This window comes from Chiloscyllium plagiosum, unplaced genomic scaffold (assembly GCF_037043375.1).
Source record: "Chiloscyllium plagiosum isolate Xiang-an unplaced genomic scaffold, Cpla_swu_hap1 HiC_scaffold_13, whole genome shotgun sequence".
Classification (NCBI taxonomy): Eukaryota; Metazoa; Chordata; class Chondrichthyes; order Orectolobiformes; family Hemiscylliidae; genus Chiloscyllium; species Chiloscyllium plagiosum.
The window spans coordinates 43108714-43132735 of NW_028270151.1; the positions used below are offsets into that span (position 1 = coordinate 43108714).

Genomic DNA, 24022 nt, shown 5'->3' on the forward strand with positions numbered 1-24022 from the left:
TTTGGAATCATTCACCAGCAACAGCCAACAGGCTGCATTTTACAGTTTATACCTGTCAGAGTGAGGGGAAGCAACCAGGGCATTAAGAAACTACAAACTAAAACAATACTCTGTCAGTGGCTATTTAACTCAGCCAAGGCATTTGTATTCAACAGTTAGGTCTCCCGATCAATTGGACCCTGGCATTATGCCAACACATCACTGCCTTTTGACCATCTCTTTTTGAGACACAGAGGTATAAAGTATCAGTAAAGGTGCTGAAATACATGGAACCAAGCAGCGAAGCCATCCAATCCCATCTTGAGAGCAGGGAGAGAAAGGAAAACAACTTTTAACAGCAAAAAATGAAGGTGTTTAGATTAGATTGTGATATCTTTAGTTGCCGATGAGTTTATCTAGCTAAGGGGTGTGGCAGCATGTATTGCAGATGAAGTAAACAACTTCACCATGAGTTTTTGGGCAAAGGATAACATACTCCATGTCTTTCTCAAAACCGTGGATGGTATTTGTAACAATGGTCTTTGAATCTTTTTCGTCAGGACATTACTCAGTAACAAGGCAAGTCTTGTTGTAGAATATTAAAATGTACTAATGGTTGTTTTAAGTCTCTTAATTGTTAATTGGGGTTAGTGGTTTAGAGAAAATAAGTTTCTCAAATATAATCATAAATCAATTGCCACTTGTTTTGTTTTCAAAGTTTGCTATCACCAAGAATATAACACCTTGACAACTGAATTAAAATTTCTAAATAAGTCAGGTTTTTCAACTGTGTTAATAAGCTGACAGAGTACTGCCTTTAGTGATCAGTCACTTTTAACAACATTTTCCAGATAAATAAGATTATTTCTTCAAAGAAAACTGTCTTGATTATGAACTTGGATGCTGCTGGAATGAAGTTTGTTCGAGCGGATGTGTAATTTCAGTGATATATTTCAAATAATTGGAATGTTCAGTTACCATAGTCCACCTGAACCTTCATCCTGTATCCAATAATTAACTAAATTCTAACTTTTAGCTCCAAGTTTTAGTTACATCTTGAATTTGTGTTGGAATCTGTGAACTTAAATAAATACCACCCAAAGAGGTGTTAGTATTTACTGCATTATTTAGGATAGAACATGAGAAAAATATAGAAAGAGCTGTGGTATTTCACATTCATTTGAAAAACAGAATTAGGATGGAAGCCATTTATGAGAAACTCTTGGAATGTCTATGTATATAGATTTTCTCTCTGAAACACATCTGTATCTTTGTGGAAAGAAATGATTATTAGATATAAGCTTGCTGATTTGCATTTTTCATCTCACCCACATATTCTCTTTACTTATCGTGACAAAGTCTTTTATATTCTTAAAGGCCACGATTGATAGCATTTTGAAGCCTTCTGTTTTCTATACAAAGGATCTCCAGCTTGTTAAATTTTTCCTTTCAGTTCGTGTCTCTATAACTTTGTCTGGACTTCACTAGCAGTTCTCACTTGCCTCTGTCACTGCCCATCATCCCCAGTGGTTGCTCTGGCTGTGTCTGAAGTGATGCAGACTTGGTCATCTGCAATACATGTTTAACTTTCTCCAATTGGCAATATTTCCTGTAATTAAATGAGAATCGTTCTGGCATTTCCAAATGCCTCAAAGTGCTGAAGGGCATACACCTGCTCCTGCTTCTCATGACTACAGCAGTACAGCACAAGGTCATCACCAGTTAAATTGACCCTAGACAAATAAAAAAAAACAGTCAGCAGCTCTGAAAGGGGAAAAACCTTCTGATTGCTAATGGTGCAGAACGTGGTTGAGGAAGACTTCAAAAGTCTAAGCAGGAAATAGATCAGAAAAGGCAGAACATTGCAGGCAGGAGGCTTGGGTTTTCTCTGAAGCAGTGCTAGAATTCTTGATGTTAGAGCTGGATAGGAGAAGAGGTGTCTTCCATCTACATAGGACATCCTCTAGTGAGGCACCGTCCCTGCCAATTCCAGAATGACCTACCAGGGCCTTGGACTTGGATGGGATGCAGATAGAGGTTTAGAGACCTGGCATCTGTGGTCAAAGACAGAGACTGCCACATATGTCCAAATGTACCACTAGTACCTCACACTGTCTAATTTACCACCTCCTACCCAGCCCTTCACGATTTATCAACATTCTTAATTCGGTTTGACTCAGACTTCACATTCAAACCATTTCTGCAACTATGTAAATTTAATGCAGCTGCAAACCTTACACACAGATTTTATTGCTTGCAAATCTTCAAAGCTACATAATGCGCTGCTCTGTGTAAGAGACCTGGCTTTCAGCTGAAGACACTTCTGGGTAATACCCTCTACTCTAGCGCAACATGAAGTTTGAGCTGGTGCTAATTCCTCAGAGATCCTATGTTCTCATATGCCCATGACATCATTAATAATGGCTTCCGATGTACTGTACATGCTAACTAGTTAGTGCCAGAGTTAACCCTTTACCTTACATACCCACCACATCTATGTCTTATCTCTGCAGATTATATCCATTCATCCTCTGATATATCACTCCATCGAACTTCTGTTTCTACAACATTGCTCTTTGTGATGACTTCACCAATCTCCCTGTACTTGCACAAAGTTCTTGCTGATGTTGTCAAGGATCCATATTCTCCAAAGTCATATTTGTTCTTTGATCTTATTTTTTCCTCCTGCTGCTGGACTGGAACATGTTGCATATTTTTGAATCAAGTGGATTTGCTTGACATGATTGACATGTGGTTTGTACTTAGGACTGTAAGTGATTCTACTTTTTCAATGAAGATCTTCTGTTCCTGCTATGGACAGTAAGTGTGTGTTTTTGTCAGTGCCAGTTGTAATTTGGTATTTTTCCCTGCATCTGCTCAGTAATAATATCATAACAGATCACGCTCAATCTGAATCTTTGGACCTCTGTTGGCACCTTCTGTGATATTTTGTAAAGTCATTAGTGCCTTATGATTGGCTTCAATCTTGAAATCCAATCTTAGATCATTGATGCCTGTGAAATATTCCACATGGACACTTCTGATATTTTAATCCTCAAAAACATATTTACACAAATGCTCTTCCTTTGTGAAACTGCAGTTCAAACTTAGTTTTGTTAAAACTCTTGCAAATTAAAGAAACAATTTTACACAGCAAATTAAGTTAACTTTTTCACAAACTATGTTGAGCGCCTGACAAACACATAAACTACCCCCTCTAGTGAACTTGATAGGGCTGCATTGACAGGGTACTCAGGGTCTTCTTGGTACGAAGGTGGGTCTCACACAGATTCTTCATCGGCCAAGTCTTCCCTAAGGGAATGACTGTACCTTCTACCCACTTTCTGTGCTCTTCTGGAATGTTCTCTGGCTTTGTGGGATCACAAGGCAGGGGTCACAGCACCAGATGAGGTAAGGCCGGGTTTTGGTAGGGTACCCAACCCCTTTTCAAGATATGATTATGCCATGTTGCCAAGAATTCTGTCCAAAGCTAGAGAGTACACAAAAATAATGCCTCTCCTTATTCTTCTGGCTGAGTACCCCTGGATGATTTTGGGTCATATTGACTCTCCCATTGTTGAAGCCGACTATCTGTGTTCAAAATAAGTCCAGGCTGCTCCTGGTTGGATTCTGATTTGTGGAAACATTGACCTGTTTGTATTTCACCAGGCCTTGCTTAGCCCATTGGCCACAACATAGTTAGAGAATTTATTGCCAGTCCACGTTGTTGCAAGCACTTTGTTTTCCAAATTAGAATCTGGATTTGGTTCAAGTTAAGGACTTTGATGCATTGTCAGCCAATCATTGATAATTTTTTAAAAATCTGGACGAAAACTATTCTCTGTCTGTTTGGTGATTCATTACCCACACAGTAGTAATAGCTGAGGTTTATGGTGAGCTAGGATCAGAATTTACTTAATATTGCTGTTTTCAGCAGCATCCCTTCTCTCGCTGAAAGGCTGTATCAGGGTTTTATTGATTTGTGTTAAGTGTATTTAAAAAAAAGCCCATTCCCATGAACATCAGCAGTTCTGTGACATCTTTGGGTGACTCTCTATTGGGTTTTGTTTTCTGTCGATCAACAGTGATTCCTATTTCTTTGACTAAGTGCCCTAAGAATGCTAACATTCACTGTATTATCTAATAATAAGTGAGCTACTTTCTGCAGTCTTGCCATTCCAATGACAGTGAACAATTCAGAGTAAGAGTTAAGTGGGGAAGAGTTAATTTCAATGTGGCAAGGATGGAGCGGGGCTAAGTCAATTGGAAGAAAGCTTTGGCAGGACTATCACTAAAAATGGGCAACTTGCAATAAGAGATGGTTCAGATATAGTTAAGATTTTTACCCTCAAAAGGGAAGGGTAGGACAAGCAAGACCAGAGCTCCCAAGATGAAAAGGAGGTAGAAATTAAGAACCTGAAACAGGTGTATGATGAGCTAGAGATCATGGTACCTGTTGATAGCAATAATGTAGGCAAGGTGAAGCATAAGGGCTTGCTTCAAGAATTCAGGGAGCTAGGCAGTAGATTAAAAAGCAATAATTGAATAGTTGTAATATCAAGATTACTCCCAATGCCTGTGAGTTAAGAAATAGAGTGCTAGCAAGTTTAAAAATAGTAAAATAAGACAGGTGAACGTGTAGCCCAATAGTTGGCGCAGGAGGAAGGGTTTTATGTTCCTGGATCACTGGGACCATTTTTGGGGAAGGTGGGATAAGTACAAAAGGGACAGTCTACACCTGAACCACTTTGGGATCAACATCCTTGCAGGTAGGTTTGCTAATGCAGTTGGAAAGTGTTTAAACTAGCCTAGAGGGCAAAGGATTCAGAATATTAATGAAACAGAGAGGCATCATCATATAGCAAAGGAAATAAGTCACAATGAGTTTAGCTGTGTTGAGTGTCAAGTGAGGAAGGCAAGGCTAGATGGTCTTTACTTTAGTGTTAGCAGTGTAATAGGTACTTCCATTGACACATGGAAGTATGATATTTTTGCCATCAGATGGTTGAGGGAAGGACTGTACTGGTAACTTAACATTCTGGGGTCGAGGATCTTTAGGTAAGACAGAGGAGGATAGGAAAAGGCTAGTGGTGTAGCACTATTAACTAAGGGGTCAATTACAAGCCAGGGAACTATAGACCAGTGAGCCTGATGTTGGTGGTGGGCAAGTTGTTGGAGGGAATCCTGAGGGACAGGATGTACATATATTTGGAAAGGCAAGGACTGATTAGGGATAGTCAACATGGCTTTGTGTGGGGAAAATCATGTCTCACAAACTCGATTGAGTCTTTTGAAGAAGTAACAAAGAGGATTGATGAGGCCAGAGCGGTAGATGTGATCTATATGGACTTCAAGTAAGGTGTTCGACAAGGTTCCCCATGGGAGACTGGTTAGCAAGGTTAGATCTCATGGAATAAAGGGAGAACTAGCCATTTGGGTACAGAACTGGCTCAAAGGTAGAAGACAGAAGGTGGTGATTAAGGGTTGTTTTTCAGACTGGAGGCCTGTGACCAGTGGAGTGCCACAAGGATTGGTGCGGGGTCCTCTACTTTTTGTCATTTACATAAATGATTTGGATGCAAGCATTAGAGGTACAGTTAGTAAGTTTGCAGATGACACCAAAATTGGAGGTGTTGTGGACAGCGAAGAAGGTTACTTCAGATTACAACAGGATCTGGACCAGATGGGCCAATGGGCTGAGAAGTGGCAGATGGAGTTTAATTCAGACAAATGCAAGGTGCTGCATTTTGGGAAAGCAAATCTTAGCAGGACTTATACACTTAATGGTAAGGTCCGAGGGATTGTTGCTGAACAAAGAGACCTTGGATTGCAGGTTCATAGCTCCTTGAAAGTGAAGTCGTAGGTAGATCGGATAGTGAAGAAGGCATGTGGAATGCTTTCTTTTATTGGCCAGAGTATTGAGTACAGGAGTTGGGAGGTCATGTTGTGGCTGTATAGGACATTGGTTAGGCCACTGTTGAATATTGTGTGCATTCTGGTCTCCTTCGTATCAGAAAGATGTTGCGAAACCTGAAAGGGTTCAGGAAATATTTACAAGGATGTTGCCAGGGTTGGAGGATTTGAGCTATAGGGAGAGGCTGAACAGGCTAGGACTGGTTTCCCTGGAGCATCGGAGGCTGAGGGGTGACCTTATAGCAGTTTATAATAGTATGAGGGGCATGGATAGGATAAATAGACAAAGTTTTATCCCTGTGGTGGGGGAGTCCAGAACTAGAGGGCATAGGTGTAGGGTAAGAGAGGAAAGATTTAAAAGAGACCTAAGGGGCAACATTTTCACGCAGAGGGTGGTATGTGTATGGAATGAGCTGCCACAGGAAGTGGTGGAGGCTAGTACAATTGCAACATTTAAAAGGCATTTGGATGGATATATGAATAGGAAGGGTTTGGAGGGATATGGGCCGGGTGATGGCAGGTCGGACTAGATAGGGTTGAGATATCTGGTCGGCATGGACGGGTTGGGCCAAAGGGTCTATTTCCATGCTGTACACCTCTATGACTCTACTGCAACAAGCAGAGATTGTGCCTTGGAAGGGTCCTCAAACAAAGCTGTGTGCATGGAACTCTGGAATGTTAAGGAGACAACTACTTTTGCTGGGAGTGCATTGTCAGTCAATGGGAAATAGAAGAGCAAATATGTAGATAGTTCACAGAGGTGTGTTAGAGTAATAATCAAGTATTTATCCTCAGGGATTTCAACTTTCCCAACTTAATTTGGGATAGTCATAGTGTTAAGTGTTAAGAGGGGATGGATTTCTTGAAATCTATCCAGTAGAGATTTTTGTAGAAGGCCCAACAAGTAGCAGCACAGTGCTAGATCTGGTTCTGGGGAAAGAAGCTGGACAGGCGTTCGCTGTGGCAGTGGGGAACATCTTCGCAATAGTGACCACAATACAGTACAATTCAAGTTTATTCTGGACAAGGAAAAATGATGGCCTGCATAAGATGACTAGGAAAGGCAGATTTTATTAATATAAAGCAAGACCTGGCCACAGTAGACTGGGTACAGCTCCTTGTGGGTAAGTCTACAGCGGAGCAAAAGAGGGGCCATTCAAAAGGAGCTGTGGAGTATAGAGTTCCAACACATAGCCTTCAGAGGGAAATGTAGCAGCAATGAGTTTGGAGAAGCCTGGATATCTGGCCAATTCAGCACTGGGTAAGGAAGAAGAGTAGCATATTCAGCAAGTCCAAACGGTACAATTCAGCTGTGACCCTAAAGCGATACAGGAAGTAAATGAGGGAACTTTAGAAAGCAATTAGAAGAGCAAAAGAGGGCCATGAAAAATGACTAGTGAACAGGGATTAGGGAGAATCCTAACATATTTTATAAATACATTAAAGGGAAGAGGTTAACCAGGGAAAGAATAGGGCCCATTAGTGACCAAGTGGGCAACCTGTGTGTGAAGCTGCTGGATATCGGAAGGGTGTTGAATGAATGCTTCTCTTTGGTCTTCACTGTGGAAAAGGAGAATGTATGTCCAGAATTCAGGAAAAGGGACGGTAGGAACTTGCACAGTTTGACATAGGAAATTGGGAGTTATTGCAGTCCCTGAGGGGCTTGAAAACAGACAAATCCCTTGGCTTGGATGATCCCAGGCTGCTGTGAGTGTGAGGCAGGAAATTGCAAAAGCCCAGACACAAATTTTTAACTCCTCTCTGACCATGAGGGAAATGCCTGAAGACTGGAGGACCATAAATGTGGCTCCACCTTTTAAGAAGGGTGGTAGAGATGAACCAGTAAATTACAGATTGATGAGTCTCACATCAGTGGTGGGTGAAGTATTGGAGAAAATTCTGAAGGAGTGCATTAATACACAATCGGAAAGCTACGAGTTAATTAGGGATAGTCAGAATGGCTTTGTCAGAGGGAGGCCATGCCTAACAAATAAGTTAGAAATTTTTGAAAATGTGGAGAAGTGTGTTGATGAGGGAAGTTCATTTGATGTAATTTGTAGGGATTTTAGCAAAGGTTTTGACAAGGTCCCACGTGGGAGACTGATTGAGAAGGTTAAAGCACATGGAATACAAGGAAACGCGGTGAGGTGAATCAGAAACTGGCTCAGTCATAGGACACCAGGGTAGAAGTAGAAGGCTGTTTGAGTAATTTGAGCCCTTTGTCCAGCAGTATTGGGCCCCTTATTGTTATATACTATAACTGATGTAGATGGAAATGTTGGGGAACATTAAAGAAGTTTGCAGATGACATGAAGTTTGGTAGTGATTAATAGTGATGAAGGTGGTTGTAGGTTACAAGAAGATATAAATGTCTCGGTCAGATGGGCAGACAACTGGGGGATGGTATTTCCCCTGGAAAAGTGTAAGATTGGAAGATGAAACAAGATGAGGGAGTATTTAATGTTTGGCAGAACATTGGTCACTCTGCAGGATGTGTTCTTCCACATCCAGCAGAGATTTTCCTGCACCTCCAAACATTTCATCTCCTGTGTCTTTTGATGTCAATGGTCTCCTCTACACTGGAGAGACAGGACACCAACTTGCAGAATGTTTCAGAGAACATCTCCAGACACACTCTCCAATCAACCCCAACATCCTGTGGCAAAACACTACAACTCCCCCTCCCACTCTAACAAAGACATGCTAATCCTGGGCCTCATCCATCGCTAAATTCTCACCACCCAATGACTAGAGGAAGAACACCTCATTTTCTGCCTCGGGACCCTCCAACCACACAGGATCAATGTTGATTTCACCAGTTTCCTGATTTCCCTTCTTCTCACTTTATCCCAGATTCAACCCTCCAACTTGGCACTGTCCTGTTGAACTGTCCATCCTCCACTCCGACCTATCACCAACACCCCCCACCTTCATGTAACCATCGCATTCCCAGTTAACATCCCCCCAGCCTCACACCCCTCCCATTATCTCCCAGCCCTCTTGCCCCCCTCCCCCGACATCCATCCCACCCCCCAACATTCCTGAGAAAGAGCTTATGCTCAAACATCGATTCTCCTGCTCCTTGGATGCTGCCTAACTTGCTGTGCTTTTCCAGCACTATACTTTTTGCTCTGTAGTTTTCAAGCTGACTCTGGCAATCAACAAGACCTGATTACGGTCTTATCTCCACATTATTGTCTTGCTCTCCACACATTGAGCAAGCCTTCACCTCCCTCAACCGAACCCTAACCATCAACAGTGTCTAAAAGCTAAAGAACTGCAGATGGAACAACGTAAGAACATAGGAATTAGATGTGGGAGTATTTCAGTTCAGCCCACTGAGTCTACTCCCTCAGAAATATATATATATTTCTTTCTTGAATCTGTCAATTAATCTGCCTCCACTGCACTCTGAGGCAGTGAGTTCCACAGATTCACAATCCACTAAGAGAATCAGTTTCTCCTCATCCCAGTTTTGAACGTACCTCCTCTCACGCTATAGGTATATCTTTTTCTCCTTCAGCATTTTATGTTCCTCAATCAGATCCCACCACCTGCACCCCTTTCTTCTGAACTCCAGTGAGTACAAGCCCAAGCCAATCAACTGTTCCTCGTACGACAGCCCTTCCACCCCAGGAATCACCCTGCTGAACCTCCTCTGAACTGCCTCCAGTGCCACCATATCCTTCCTCAAGTAAGGAGACCAAAACTGGATGCAATATTCCAGGTGTGGTCTCACCAAAGCATTATTTAATTATAACAACACTTCTTTATTTTTATAATCTAGTCCTTTTGCAATAAATGCCAGAATTTTGTTTGCCCATTTTATTATACGCTGAACCTGCATGCCTACTTTGAGATTCATGTTCAAAGATACCCAGATCCTTCATCAATGATGCAGTTTGAATCTGCTTTCCATTTAAATAATAATTTGCCTTTTATTTTTCCTGCCAAAATAGGCATTTGCCAGCTTCTGTCCCATTCTCTAAGCCTGTCAATATTCATCTGTAAATTCTTCATCTCATCACAGCCTGTTTTATCATCTATTTTATTATCATCCGTGAATTTTGCTATGTTTCATTCTGTCCCTGATTGCAGATTATTCATATAGATTGTAAACAATTAAGGTCGAGGCACCACACAAGTTGCAATTCACCATCCAGAGAAGGACTCATTTATAACAATCCTATGCTTTCTTTCACTCAGCCAATCCTCTATCCACACCAATACTCTGCTCGTAATAGATAGACTTGGATTGTTTTCATTAGAGCTGAGAAGACTGGGGGTGGGGGTGTAAATGTTTGGGCTGTATACGTTTATGAGGGGTATGGACAGAGTAAATAGAGAGCCGCAGTTTCCCTTGTTTCAGGGTTCAATTAAGAGGCAGCATAGTTTTATGGTAAGGGACAGGTGATTAAGGGGATTTGGGCAAAAACCTTTTTCATTCAGTGCATAGTGGGAGTCTGAAATGCATGGCCAGGGAAGGTAGTGTAGGTAGACAGACAGGACGCTGAAAGAACACAGTAAGCCAGGTAGCATTCAGGAGGTGGAGAAGTCAACATTTCAGGTATAACCCTTCTTCAGGACTTTGGGTGTAAGGGGAGCTGCAGATAAAGGGGGGGGGGGGTGGGGGTCAGGGGGATGAAGTGGGGATACGGGAACACAGGTAAATGGTGCGACCTCATTGGTCAATGGGAGGAATAAATCCGGTTGGTACCTGGAAGGAAGAGTTGATGAGAGGAGTGGAAGGGAGAGGGAGGGCCTGGGAAGGGAGGTTATTTGAAATTGGAAAATTCATTGTTGAGTCCTCTGAGGTGTAGGCTGTCCATGCAGAAGATGAGGTGTTGTTCCTCTAATTTACGGTTGGTACATTATGGCAATGGAGTGGACAAAGGATAGTCATGTCAGAAAGGGAGTGGGAAGGGGAATTAAAATCGGTAGTGACTGGGAGGTCTGGTCAGCCCCTGGGAAGGTAATGGAGACCAGAAACCTTCCAATCTTTAAAAAAAATTGATGAGCACTTCAACTCTCACATCATCCAAGAATTAAGATGTGCAGGAAATTGGGATTAATGCACTTTTAGTGATAATTATGTCCATGCAGACTTGATGTGCCAAAGGGCCTTTTCTATGCTGTATAAATCTATTAGTGTGCTTATGATACGTGTCAGGTTAAAAAAATACATGGAGAACAATTTGCATGTAAAATGATCAAAAGGAAGCTGAATTAAAAAGACTAGTAGAAGCAAAGAGAGATTATGAGAAAGGACTGGCAGCAGTAAAGAACAAAGCTACTACTTTTTCTGTATATTTGATTGTGGACTGAAATGGAAAAGAATTGTTTTAAAAATCAAGTTTATTGAAGGAAAACCTTATATCTCCTGCAAGCAAGTGAAAATGTTTGGAGACGAGTTCACAAGCTGAATGTCTTGACAAACCAGCAGGACCATCTCAAAAAACACACCTCCGCCCATTCTACACACCTTTTTTTCCCAGTCTGTCAGAAACTTAACTGGTGGAGTTATATTTCGATGATATTTCTTGAGTGTTGTTGGAGTTGAAGTATTCCATCATACACCTGAGTTTTGTCTGTAGATGATGGACAGGATTAATTGTGTTAGTCATTGCCTGGCAGATGTAACATAGATGTTACTTGCTCAATATCAACCCAAGTCTGAATGGTGTCTAGACTCTGCTGCATGCTTCAGTATCTGAGGAGTTGTGTCTGTAACAGAACACTGATCATCAGGAAACCTCTTTAACTAGCAATAATGAATGCTATTTTTGTTTCAGAGCACGTGTTTAAGAGGTGTGACTTGAGGCTGTAAATTTGAAAATAATGGTTCAAAACTTACATTTGATTTAAATTTTGATATAATTTGCATGAGCATTGTGGATGCTGTGTTGATCCCACAGTGCCAAAATTATTGGACAATGAGCATATTTTGCAGTTTATTGCTTGTGTACCTTTGAGCATGATCTTCAAAGGGAATTTAATTATTATGCTCACTTCTTAAAAGCATTTAACTTTTGATTTATGATAATCATAATTTTCTATTCTATTTGCAGTTTGCTCTGTAAATTGGAAGTATTTACTTTCTAAATCTACTTTTCATTATTTTGTTTTGCAGAAAAATGACTTGGATACATTTCTTGGGCTTCCTGTTTATTACTCAGTTGTTTGGTTTTGCCAATTGCATTCCTAAGTGTGACTTTAGTTCAGAAGTCCTTTTCTGTAGTGGCAAATTAATAACCGAAATGCCAGCAACTATACCATCAAATACAACTCGATTAACATTTTTGAACACCAATATTTCTGTCGTAAGAGCTGGAGTCCTTCAGAATTATTCAGCTTCACTGACAATGCTTGCATTTAATGATAATAATATACATAAAATAGAAATTGGAGCTTTGGATGATCTTACAAACCTGACACAACTTGAGATAACAGGTAATCCATTGGAAAGATTGAGCACGGGAATGTTTGACAACTTTCCACAAATGAAAAACCTCTATCTGTCTGAAAACAAGATCAATATCCTGGATAGTGGATTATTTGATAATCTTCCCAATTTAGTTGAGCTGAGATTGTTTGAGAATGAAATACAAGTCCTTCCTGCTCAGATATTTGACAAATTGACACTGCTTAAAAGACTGCATTTGGCTAAAAATCAGATAAGCAATCTGCCTTCGGGAATATTTGAAAATCTTTCCAAACTCATGCAGCTCAAACTTTCCCATAATCAGCTCACTGATCTCCAGGAAGGTATTTTTGATAATCTTCCTGAATTAGTGGAACTTTCTTTGACAAATAACAGTGTAACACATCTCCCACCTGGAATCTTTTCCAAACTGCTTCAATTACAGAAACTATATTTGAACCACAACAGAATCACAGAGCTTCCATTTGGACTGTTACATAATTTAACAAAAATATCTAAATTGAAACTTGAATCTAACATGCTCTCAAGTCTTCCTACTAGTTTATTTGGATTAACACCAAATCTCATTACACTTTCACTGACTGAAAACAAACTCAGCACTATTCCTGATGATATGCTCAGTAAACTGCCTAATTTAAAAACTCTGATATTGAGCCAGAATCAGATTACTCATCTTCCAAAGAAAGCTTTCAATGGCCTTGAGAAATTAACTCAACTTCAGCTGAATGAAAATAAACTTGTTACCTTAGATAAAGACATTTTTAAAAACTTACACCTTTTGAAAAGGCTTGACCTTGCTTCAAATCAACTATCTGATGTACCTGATGGAACATTTGATAATTTGAGAAACCTGGCTTCATCTGGACTCAATCTGCTACATAATCATTTCGTCTGTGACTGTCACTTATTGTACCTTAGAAATTGGATGAAGTCGAATGAAAATAAAGTGAAATCATATTCTGAGATGAAGTGTTACATGCCTGATGATCTTACTACAAGGGTTATTCACTCTTTAAGGGAAGAAGAACTAATCTGCCTAACTACAACAGAGAAAAGCACAACTGCAGAAATTTCAACTTCTACCACGGCCATGTTGACATCTACTGGGATTAGTACAACTACAACAGAATTGACAACAGAACAGCTCAGCACCACAGAGATTTCAACTTCTAGTGTGACCACTTGGGTATCTACTCCCATTTCCACATTAACAACAGAGTTCACAACAGAGCAGAGCAGCTCTTTGGTGGCATCAACTGCATCTATGAAGACATCAACAGCCCCTACTATAGTGACAACTGAATTATTAACAGAGCTATTAACGACTACAGAGATTTTACTCCCAACCGTGACTCCAATATTATCGACCCCCTGCACGACAACAACAGCGACAGCAACAAAACAGACCACGATTCCAGCAATTTCAACTTCTGTTGCGACTACATTATTTTCTGTTCCCAGTACTGCAATGACAACAGAACAGACCACTACTCCAGAAATTATAACTTCTGCTACTGAAAGTGTGAGTACAGCCACAACAATGATTTTTACAACTACCAGCATAACATCCAAGCAATCATCACCTTTTGTGCTTCATATTCCTTGGTCATCCATAGTGCCAAGGAGCACTTCACTGGAGACTGAGAGTACACAGGAAGTGGGTTCATCTACAATGGATACAATCTACCACTCTACTTTAGCTCCACAGGTAGATACATCCACTATTTCAACTCCAATAATTCTTAGTACTTACACTCCAGGAAGTCCAACTGATAATGAGTCCATGCAGACAAGAACCACCTCAAGTTCAGTTTTCAGTTTGACTCCTACCGAGACATTTGGTGGGAAAAATACAATCCCATTGCCTTATCCAAGAAAAACAATGGTTTCCAATGAAAGAGGAACCTGCAAGTTAATAGCACAATTATATCTAACACTGCTAGTGTTTCAAATAATCTTCACATCAGTTCTTCTGTGGTTTGTATACAACATTTACAATTCACTTTTCAATGGAATGACAAATAAGATCTCAATTAGATTAATTAATTATTCAAGAACGCAGTAAATAATTTAACAGCAAAAAATTGTTTCTTGGTCTTCAATATTCTTTCCAATGTAACTGCATTACAACATTCCTGAATGCAAATACGGATAGGACAATTGGAACACCAATACCGTGTTGTATTGATCTAATAAAAATGTACAAACCGAGATATTGCAGGTTTTATTGGAAGGTTTTCTTCATATTTTGAAGAATAAGGTGGACAATTCCATATTTACATACATTCCCAAGATGCAGAATTCCAAAACTAACAGCAGAGAAATGGCCGTCAACCAAACCAGGCAGTGCTGGTATTTATGCTCTGATCTGAGTCTTTCAACACACGCCATCTTATCATTTTGTTTATTTTTGACAGCATCTAAGCTACTGACTCTTAAACACATCCTGTTTTGACAAATCCCACATTTTAGCTGCTCCCTAAGAGCAAACATTGCTCCTTATCTCAGATTTAGTTTATCAATACTATTTTCTTTTAATGATCCTCAGTCTTATGGCCCCACTAGTGACAACAAACTCTTCACATTGACTCAATATATTTTCTACTCCAGATTGTCTCCCATCACTGATTAAGTGTTATCACTGATTTCCATTTTTTTGGCTAAAGTTGTGTTAACTTTACTGGAGGGTTTGTTGCTGTGAGGCCTAGTGATGTCTCTCAGTGTATCTTTCTAAAATTACATTAAGTGACTAACACATACTGATGGTATCTCTTTTACGTTCAATTTTTACACCATCTTATCATCTGTTGTTTCCAGCCCAACCCAACCTACCACTCAGTGGAGATTCACCCGAACACCATAATGCACTTAGACTCACTGGCATTCCAAAGATTCCCTGCTCATTGATGAACAGGACCTGAACATCCTAGAGAAGGGGAAGATGGCACTGCCATCCTGATGGATGGAGTGGTGTAGAGGAGGGCAGTCCTCTTCTCTGTGCACTGGCAGAAGATGCTGTGTCACCAGATCCTGCCAGCCTTCTCTGAGGCTACTGCCCAGGTCAGTGTCACCCCCACTGTGTGGTCAGGTGGTCTGCTATGCCTGAAAGTCAATGATCTTCTTCATTCTGCAAAGATAAGTGGCCACATTTTCCCTCTCCAAGCTCATCCTAACTCTCTCTCTCTCTGCCACTGAACACTGCCCGATAACAGACTTCAGAACATCTGCTCAACGCTCGAAGAGGAACTTGGAGTGGGAGGAGAAGGATCCAATTGTTGTGATGCATGTATGTACCAGTGATGTGGGCAGGATAAAGAAGGAGCTTTTGTATAGTCACTCTGAGGAGCAAGGTGCCAAATTAAGACACAGGATTCAAAGGTCATAATCTCCACACTATTACTTCAGCAACATGCAATTGACATTGGACAAATCAGATCAGAGTGATGAAGGTGTGGCTCAAAGATGGGTGCAGTAGAAGTGGGTTCTGCTTTGTGGGGCATAGACAGAAGGACTGGGGAAAGTTGGACAGTCTCCACCTGAATCATGGTGGGGTTGGTGTTCTTGTCAATCGCATATCAAGGGAAGCAAAGAGGATTTTAACTTGAATAGGGAGTGCAAGGAGTCAAATTCATGAAGATGTGGAAAATCAAGGGATTGACTTAAGTGCAAAGAGCAAAGTATTAATAGGGGAAATGATAAACAGATAGTGACAGGCTAGAGAACATGAAGAAATAAACGTTGATTTTTAAAAATAGTTCACATTACAGAAGAGAAGCTTCTGCAGGTCTTATAGAATACAAAGGTGGATACATCTCTGGTACCTGATCTAACGTATCCTAGCATGTTATGGGAAGTAAGGGAGGAAATTGCGAGATCCCTTGCAGAAATATTTGCATCATCTATGACTATGGATGAGGTGTATGATGACTGGAGCGTGATTAATGTGTTTTTGTTGAAAAATGTTTGTAAGGAGAAATTGGGAAACTATGGACCTATGAGTCTGACTTCGGTTGAGGTTAAGTTGTTGGAGGAGATCATAAAAAATAGGATTTATGGGCATTTAGAGAGGCAAAAATTAATTAGGGATAGTCAGCATGGTTTTATGTGAGGAAAATTGTGTATCACAAAATGTTTGAGTTCTTTTAAGGAAATTACCAAAAGGATTGATGGAGGACTTTAATAAAGCCTTTGACAATGTTCTGCATAGCAGACTAAATAGTAAAGTTAGATCACATGGGATTCAGCGTGAGCTTGCCAATTGGATACAAAATTGGCTTTACGGCAGGAAATAAAGAAAGGTAGTGGAGGGTTGATTTTTGGACTGGAGGCCTGTCATCAGCAGTGTTCCACAGGGATTGGTTCTGGATTCTCTTTTGTTTGTTGTTTATATAAATGATTTGGATGATAATATAGAAGGCATGGTTAGAAACTTTGTGGATGACACCCAAAATGGGTGGCATAGTAGACAGTTAAGAAGGTTTACTAAGATTACAAAGGGATCTTGATCAAATAAGTCAGTGGGCTGAAAAATGGCAGATGGAGCTCAACCTGGATATATGTGAGGTATTACATTTTGGTACAACAAACAAGGGTAGGGCTTACATAGTTAATGGTAGGGCCTTGGATAATGTTCCCTGGATGCTGCCTGACCTGCTGTGCTGTTCCAGCAATAAAGTTTCAACTTTGATCTCCAGCATCTGCAGACCTCACTTTCTCCTTGGATAATGTTGTAGAACAGAGGACCTAGGGATTAAAGTACATAATTCTTTGAAGTTTATGTCACATAGGCAAGATTTAGGAAGCATAGGATGGGGAAGGAAACTGCAGGGGATAGGCACGTTAGAAATGTGGAGTATATTCAAGGAATAGCTACTGTGTGTCCTAGATAAGTTTGTACCTGTCAGGCAGGAAGGAGGCTGTAGAGAGCGGAAGCCGTGGTTTACGAAGGAAGCGGAATCTCTGGTGAAGAGGAAGAAGAAGGCTTATGTTAGGAGGAGATGTGAAGGCTCAGGGCGTTTGAGGGCTACAAAGTAGCCAGGAAAGACCTAAAGAGAGAGCTCAGAAGAGCCAGGAGGAGACATGAGAAGTTGTTGGCGGATAGGATCAGGGTAAACCCTAAGACTTTCTAGAGGTATTTAAGGAATAAAAGAATGACAAGAGTAAGATTAGGGCCAATCAAGGATAGTAGTGGGAGATATAGCAGTTTGGATCAGTAATTGGCTTGCTGAAAGAAGACAGAGGATGGTGATTGATGGGAAATGTTCATCCTGGAGTCCAGTTACCAGTGGTGTACCGCAAGGGTCGGTGTTGATTCCACTGCTGTTCGTCATTTTTGTAAACGACCTGAATGAGGGCGTAGAAGGGTGGATTAGTAAATTTGCAGACGACAGTAAGGTCAGTGGAGTTGTGGATAGTGACCAAGGATGTTGTAGGTTACAGAGAGACATAGATAAGCTGCAGAGCTGGACTGAGAAGTGGCAAATGGAGTTTAATGCGGACAAGTGTGAGGTGATTCACTTTGGTCTGAGTAACCGGAATGCAAAGTAAGATTCTTGGTAGTGTAGATGAGCAGAGAAATCTCGGTGTCCATGTACACAGGTCCTTGAAAGTTGTCACCCAGGTTGACAGGGTTGTTAAGAAGGCATACAGTGTTTTAGATTTTATTAATAGAGGGATCGAGTTCTGGAACCATGAGGTTATGCTGCAGCTGTACAAAGCTCTGGTGCGGCTGCACTTGGAGTATTGTGTACAGTTCTGGTCACCGCATTATAAAAAGGAGGTGGAAGCTTTGGAAAGGGTGCAGAGGAGATTTACTAGGATGTTGCCTGGTATGGAGGGAAGGTCTTACGAGGAAAGGCTGAGGAACCTGAGGCTGTTTTCGTTAGGGAGAAGAGGTTGAGAGGTGACTTAATAGAGACATATAAGATAATCAGAGGGTTAGATAGGGTGGACAGGGCGAGCCTTTTTCCAAGAATCGTGACGGCGAGCACAAGGGGGCATAGCTTTAAATTGAGGGGTGATAAATATAGGACAGATGTCAGAGGTAGTTTCTTTACTCAGAGAGTAGTAAGGGTATGGAATGCTTTGCCTGCAATGGTAGTAGATTCGCCAACTTTAAGTACATTTAAGTCGTCATTGGACAAGCATATGGACGTACATGGAATAGTGTAGGTTAGATGGGCTTCAGATTGGTATGACTGGTCGGCGTAACATCGAGGGCTGAAGGGCCTGTACTGCGCTGTAATGTTCTAATGTTCTATGTCCTATATAGACAAGGTGGTTAAAAAAGCATTTGGCATGCCTGCCTTCATTGCTCAGTCCTTTGAGTATAGGAGTTAGGAAGTCATGTTGAGGACATTGGTGAGACGTCTTCTGGAATACTGTATCCAGTTCTGGCCATTCTATTGTAGGGAGGATATTATTAAGCTGGAGAGGGTTCAGAAGAGATTTACCAGGATATTGCTGGATATGGAAGGTTTGAGTTATAAAGGAACGCTGGATAGACTGGGATTATTTTTTCACTTGAGTGTAGGAGTTTGGGAGGAGATCTGGCAGAAATTAATAAAGTAATGAGAGGTGGAGATAGAGTGAATGGTAGTTGCCTTTTCCCCAGGATGGTGGATTTCAAGACTTGGGGGCACATTTTTAAGGTGAGAGGGGAGAGATTTAAGAAAGACATCAGAGAAAAATTCTTTGCACAGAGGGTGGTTCGCATATGGAATGAACTTCCTGAAAAACTGATGGATATGAGTATAATTACAAAGTTTAAAAGACATTTGGATAGATACATGAATAGGAAAGATTTGGAAGGATATGGGCCAGGAGCAGGATGGTGGGACTAGTTTGATTTGGGATTATGTTTGGCATGGACTGGTTGGATTGAAGTGTTTGTTTCTTGCTGTACGACTCGACGACTCTATAAAAGTTTATAAAATCACAAGGGATATAGATAGGGTTAATGGTAGGTGTCTTTTCCCTAGTATTATGGATCAAACCAGACCAGACCCCTCAAAACATTTCAAGAAAGTAGACTGATTTCTAACTTTGCTAGTTGTTTTAAGCAGGTGTCGAGTGGATATTTTAGGAGGGATGTAGCTGGTCAAACTACTTAGGTTTAAACAAAACAGAATTTATTTACAAGATTACCAAATGAAACACAAACAAAAGTGATCAGAATACAGACTAACTTAATCTGTCTGAAAACTCAACAGATCATCCCAACTTAATGATACTGTTCCAAATACTTGTAGCAATCTCCCTAAAAACTCCTTGACACAACAAGTAAAAGCAAACACAGGGTCTTACAGGACAGAGACAGGTGGCAGCATGGAATACTTTCTTCCATGTAACTGTTTCTTAGACTAGCAGCCTCATAACTGACTGACTGCTTTCAGTGAACAGCCAGACTGTTAAAACCAAACCAAACCAGAAAAAAGCTGAACTGGGCGAACTGGTAGTACATAATACTAGGGAAAAGACACCTACCATTAACCCTATCTATATCCCTTGTGATTTTATAAACTTTTATAGAGTCGTCGAGTCGTACAGCAAGAAACAAACACTTCAATCCAACCAGTCCATGCCAAACATAATCCCAAATCAAACTAGTCCCACCATCCTGCTCCTGGCCCATATCCTTCCAAATCTTTCCTATTCATGTATCTATCCAAATGTCTTTTAAACTTTGTAATTATACTCATTGTACAAGTGTTTTTTTAAAGCTTGGAAGTTGTTTGCCTGAGGCGGTATCTGTTAGCTACAATTAAATTGGCCCTAAAACCCATCCAACTCTGACTTTTCAGAACCTGTGCCCTTTATGACCTCTCTGAAAAAAAGCCGAGGACAACATAACCTTGTTAAAGGAACAGCATCATTACACTAGGATGGGGGATTTCAAAACTAGGGGCACATTTTTAAGGTCAGAGGAGAGAAAATGGTCCTGTTCATATACTCCACTATTCCTAAAGTTTGAGAATTGTGACACATATGCCATTTGTCCTTTATCATTAGCAACTGTAATGTCATTCACATCATCTGTCCGTAAAATGGCTTCCTTGCTCTGATTCCACCATATTGTGCAAACCCCACCTTTAAAGCACTTTTTTATGAGGATTCATACTGTTCACACAGCTGAGGCAGACCTACAGGGAAGAGCCTTCACCCATTTGTAAAATTATCCACCAGGACCAGGCAATACTTGTTTCCTTTTGGGTCATTGGTAGAAGACCAATAAAATCCATCTGTACGGATCATCATAACCATTTGTGAAACTCCATATTTAATCTTCCTGATCTGGGAGGGGAGGGGAGGCATTCAGGGTTCTTGTATAGGTAGACCAAATATCCTTTCACATGGGCCTCCACATCCAGCCCCATTCACTGTTGTGAGCAATGAGCCAATCTGTACCTCACAGTCCCTTAGTAAAGTTACCCCATATTGTTTACATGCAGTAGTATTGAGTCTTGAGGGCCCCATCCTTAGTCTCAAAGACTTTGATTTATCTCCAATGGCCAAGTCACCTGTGAAACTCTGCAGTTGGTATGGTTGTCCATTGCAAATTTCAGTGGATTTGATGAATGGTGCACCAGTGTCGACTCAATATGTTCTCTATTCCTCCGCGCACACACACAGGGCACAGGGAATTCTGCATTCGTTGTCCATCATGGCACACTTAAATTCGCGATGGGCAGAGCCCCTTCAGAATGTCACCAAAGGCAGGGCAGAGGAGGAGATTCCCTCTCTCCCACTCTGGGCAGGGACCTTCCCCATTGACCCTCTGAGTTCAGCTACCTCTCAGCATAGTTCCTCCATTTTTCAGAGTCAAAACCTCCTCTTCCTTTCCTCCATTTATTGGAGAAGTTTTGCTTGGATCCCTGCAGGCCCATTTAAACTGCCACTTCTTGTCACATTTGTAGCATTTCTCTCCTGTCCCCGGAGCTGAGCACCCTGGTCTATTCTTTCCCTCCTGCTTTACTCTGCCTTGAGGGTGAAGTTTTCCATTTCACACACTTTTCCCTCAGGATTCTGCTGTGGCTCCTTTTTTTATATCAGATTGTCTCTTTTCAAAACAAAGGGTCACTTTTCTCAATACTGCAGTTGTTGTTCAGCGGCTGTAGAGTCAAATTCCTCAAACATTGCAACATTTAAGAGGCATTTGGATGGGTATATGAATAGGAAGGGTTTGGAGGGATATGGGCCGGGTGCTGGCAGGTGGGACTAGATTGGGTTGGGATATCTGGTCGGCATGGACGGGTTGGATCGAAGGGTCTGTTTCCATGCTGTACATCTCTATGACTCTAAGACTCTAACACACCAGAGGGATTGGCCTATCAGCGTCCTCAACCAATGAGTTAATATATGATCTGCAAGGCCATTTCTGTGCTTGGAACCCTGGGAATAGCTGCTTTACAAGCTGCCCACAATCAATCCATGTTTGACGCAGGGCTTGCTGAAGATTGTCTAAGTGTTTAATTAGTGTCGTGGATGGTGCCCATGGCAACCAGCACATCATTTTGAAGTGCATTATATTCGCCTGTTTATGACCAAAGAACAAAGAAAATTTACAGCCCAGGAACAGGCCCTTCAGCTCTCCAAGCCTGAACCGATCCAAATGTACTGTCTAAACCTGTCGGTCAATTCCTAAGCATCTGCTCCCCACATCGTCACGCATCTGTCCAGACGCATCTTAAATGAATCTACCGTGCCTGTCTCTACCACCTCTGCTGGCAGCGCGTTCCAAATGCCCACCACCCTCTGTGTGAAGTACTTGCCGTGTGTATCCCTTTTAAACTTTCCACCACTCACCTTGAAAGCATGACCTCTCGCTTGTTGGAAGGTCTGACACTGATGTACAGCATCAGAAGAACTGCAGATGTAAATAGAAAGGAACTGGACACTGGGAGAAACAAAGTCAAGTCAAGATAGGAAAAGATAAATTCCATGACACAGGAACAGTAGAAACAATTGGTCTGCCTGGACAGTCCTGTTGGTGGGAGTAGGTAGAAGTGAGCAGTGCAGGATTCAGGGACTATGAGCTGCGAGACTGTCCAGGGGAGATACCCAGATGTGATGAGGTTGGTGACAGTTGTGGTCACAATGGCCCTTGTTGATAAGCTCCATGTTAATGGCCCAACTCATCTAATTAAATTCTACTTCTCATCATACACTCAATAAACTAGCCCTCAGGAGCACCTGGCATGGAAATTGAAGCGGGTGTCTGGTGGATTCATCCCTCTACTATGTCCGAACGACTCCCATGTTGCCCACAGCCAAGCTGCAGCCCAGGGCATACCCTATGGGCACCAAACACACATATCCTTCATCCATGGGCATAGCATCTGACCTTCAGCTAATCCTCGCCACCATGCTGGCACTTTGCCGATGACTTGGCAGTGTGCCCAGGAAGGCTAGTTTTGCATTGTGGGGCACACCAGCAACCAGTGGCGCATGGTTGAATTCGGTCCAAGTATTTAACAAGAACAGACACCCAGCCCATGGCTTGGACCAGGCTGCCTACTTGCACTGCTCACACACTGTCTTAGTGCCCATTCACTTGGCATCTAACGGTAGTCCCACAGTGCAAATTGGCATAGTCATATAACCAGGCAGCTGGTCATGCTGCTCAGCAATCTTCAGTCAAGGGCACTTTAAAGGTGGCTGCACAGCAGTATGCCACATCCTATTCCACACCTGTACCATGTGGCAGCAGCATTCATGTCAAACCCAATGCATCTACTGCAAGCAGTTGGATGGTCTCAAAGTCTTAGGGGAGTGTGCCTCAGAGAAGTCTGGGGTGGGGGTGGGGGGGTGCATCTGAATGAGGGAGAGCAGAATGATTAGTCAAGGGCTGATACCAATACCAGTGGTGGGCTTCAGCCATGTTTAGGCATCTGCTCAGGGTGGCATTGCATAAGCAGCTGGAATACACTGTAGGTTTTAGATTGATGTTTATGGACCGTACATCAAGATGTTGCCACCCAGTTAAATCCCTACTGACAAGCTTGACAAGCAGCCTGTCTGTCTGCACACAGGGGCATCTCAATGCAGCAGTAAAGGTAGCCTTTGGTTTCCAACACGCTAACAGGCAAGATAAGGCAGGGCATGGATGCTCTGAGTGTGGAGACAGGCCCACTAAATGAGTATGTGCTAAAAGAGCCTGCAATCAGCCCTGAGATGCAGCTTGGGCTGATCAGTAGCTAGGTGCCTGTCCATGCATGCAAAGTGTCCTTGCAGCTGCATTTCAATGCTAGCTACTGATGCAATCTGTGATACAGATCTATACTTCTGAAGCAACTTGCAAGTGGATCAGAGAGGTATCAGATAGTCATAAGAGATGGGCAAATGTTAAGTCCATGGACAAGGGATAAAGCAGTTCATGGCCATAGGCCATGCCCTGCAATGCTGTTAGACACTGAGCAACACAGATCCTGGCCACAGCCATCAGGTTTCCCTCTGACTGTCATGTGGAGAAATTTCAACATCTGGCTTGCTTGGCCTGTTTGGTAGGAAAAGAAGCTGAGTACTAATGAGGTGAGACGTGGCATTAATAAGGTGTTTAATTAGCGATAATTTCCCTTCTCTGGCAACTCACCACTACAGAGTGAGAGTTGTGCCTTGCTGATTGGCAGATACACAAAAGATGCAGCAAGTTGCTCCTAAGGTCAAGATAGAACTTAGTGTCATAGAGTC

The 24022-nt window shown here is 41.7% G+C and overlaps 1 protein-coding gene across 3 annotated transcripts; it reads left to right on the plus strand.

Moving 5' to 3' along the window:
• Window positions 1-441: 441 nt before the first annotated feature.
• Window positions 442-19835, plus strand: LOC122555957 (uncharacterized). 3 transcript variants are annotated; one of them, XM_087993561.1, is made up of 3 exons: window positions 442-558; window positions 12023-13856; window positions 15547-19835. In XM_087993561.1, exons 1-3 carry the CDS (start codon window positions 479-481, stop codon window positions 15613-15615), a joined length of 1983 nt encoding a protein of 660 aa, XP_087849687.1. In that variant the 5' UTR covers window positions 442-478; the 3' UTR covers window positions 15616-19835. The 3 variants fall into 3 exon arrangements, with proteins under 3 accessions (XP_087849687.1, XP_087849686.1, XP_043558198.2); XM_087993560.1 differs by lacking the exon at window positions 15547-19835 and adding an exon at window positions 15152-15540; XM_043702263.2 differs by lacking the exon at window positions 15547-19835 and having other exon boundaries at window positions 12023-14545.
• The last annotated feature ends 4187 nt before the right edge of the window (window positions 19836-24022 follow it).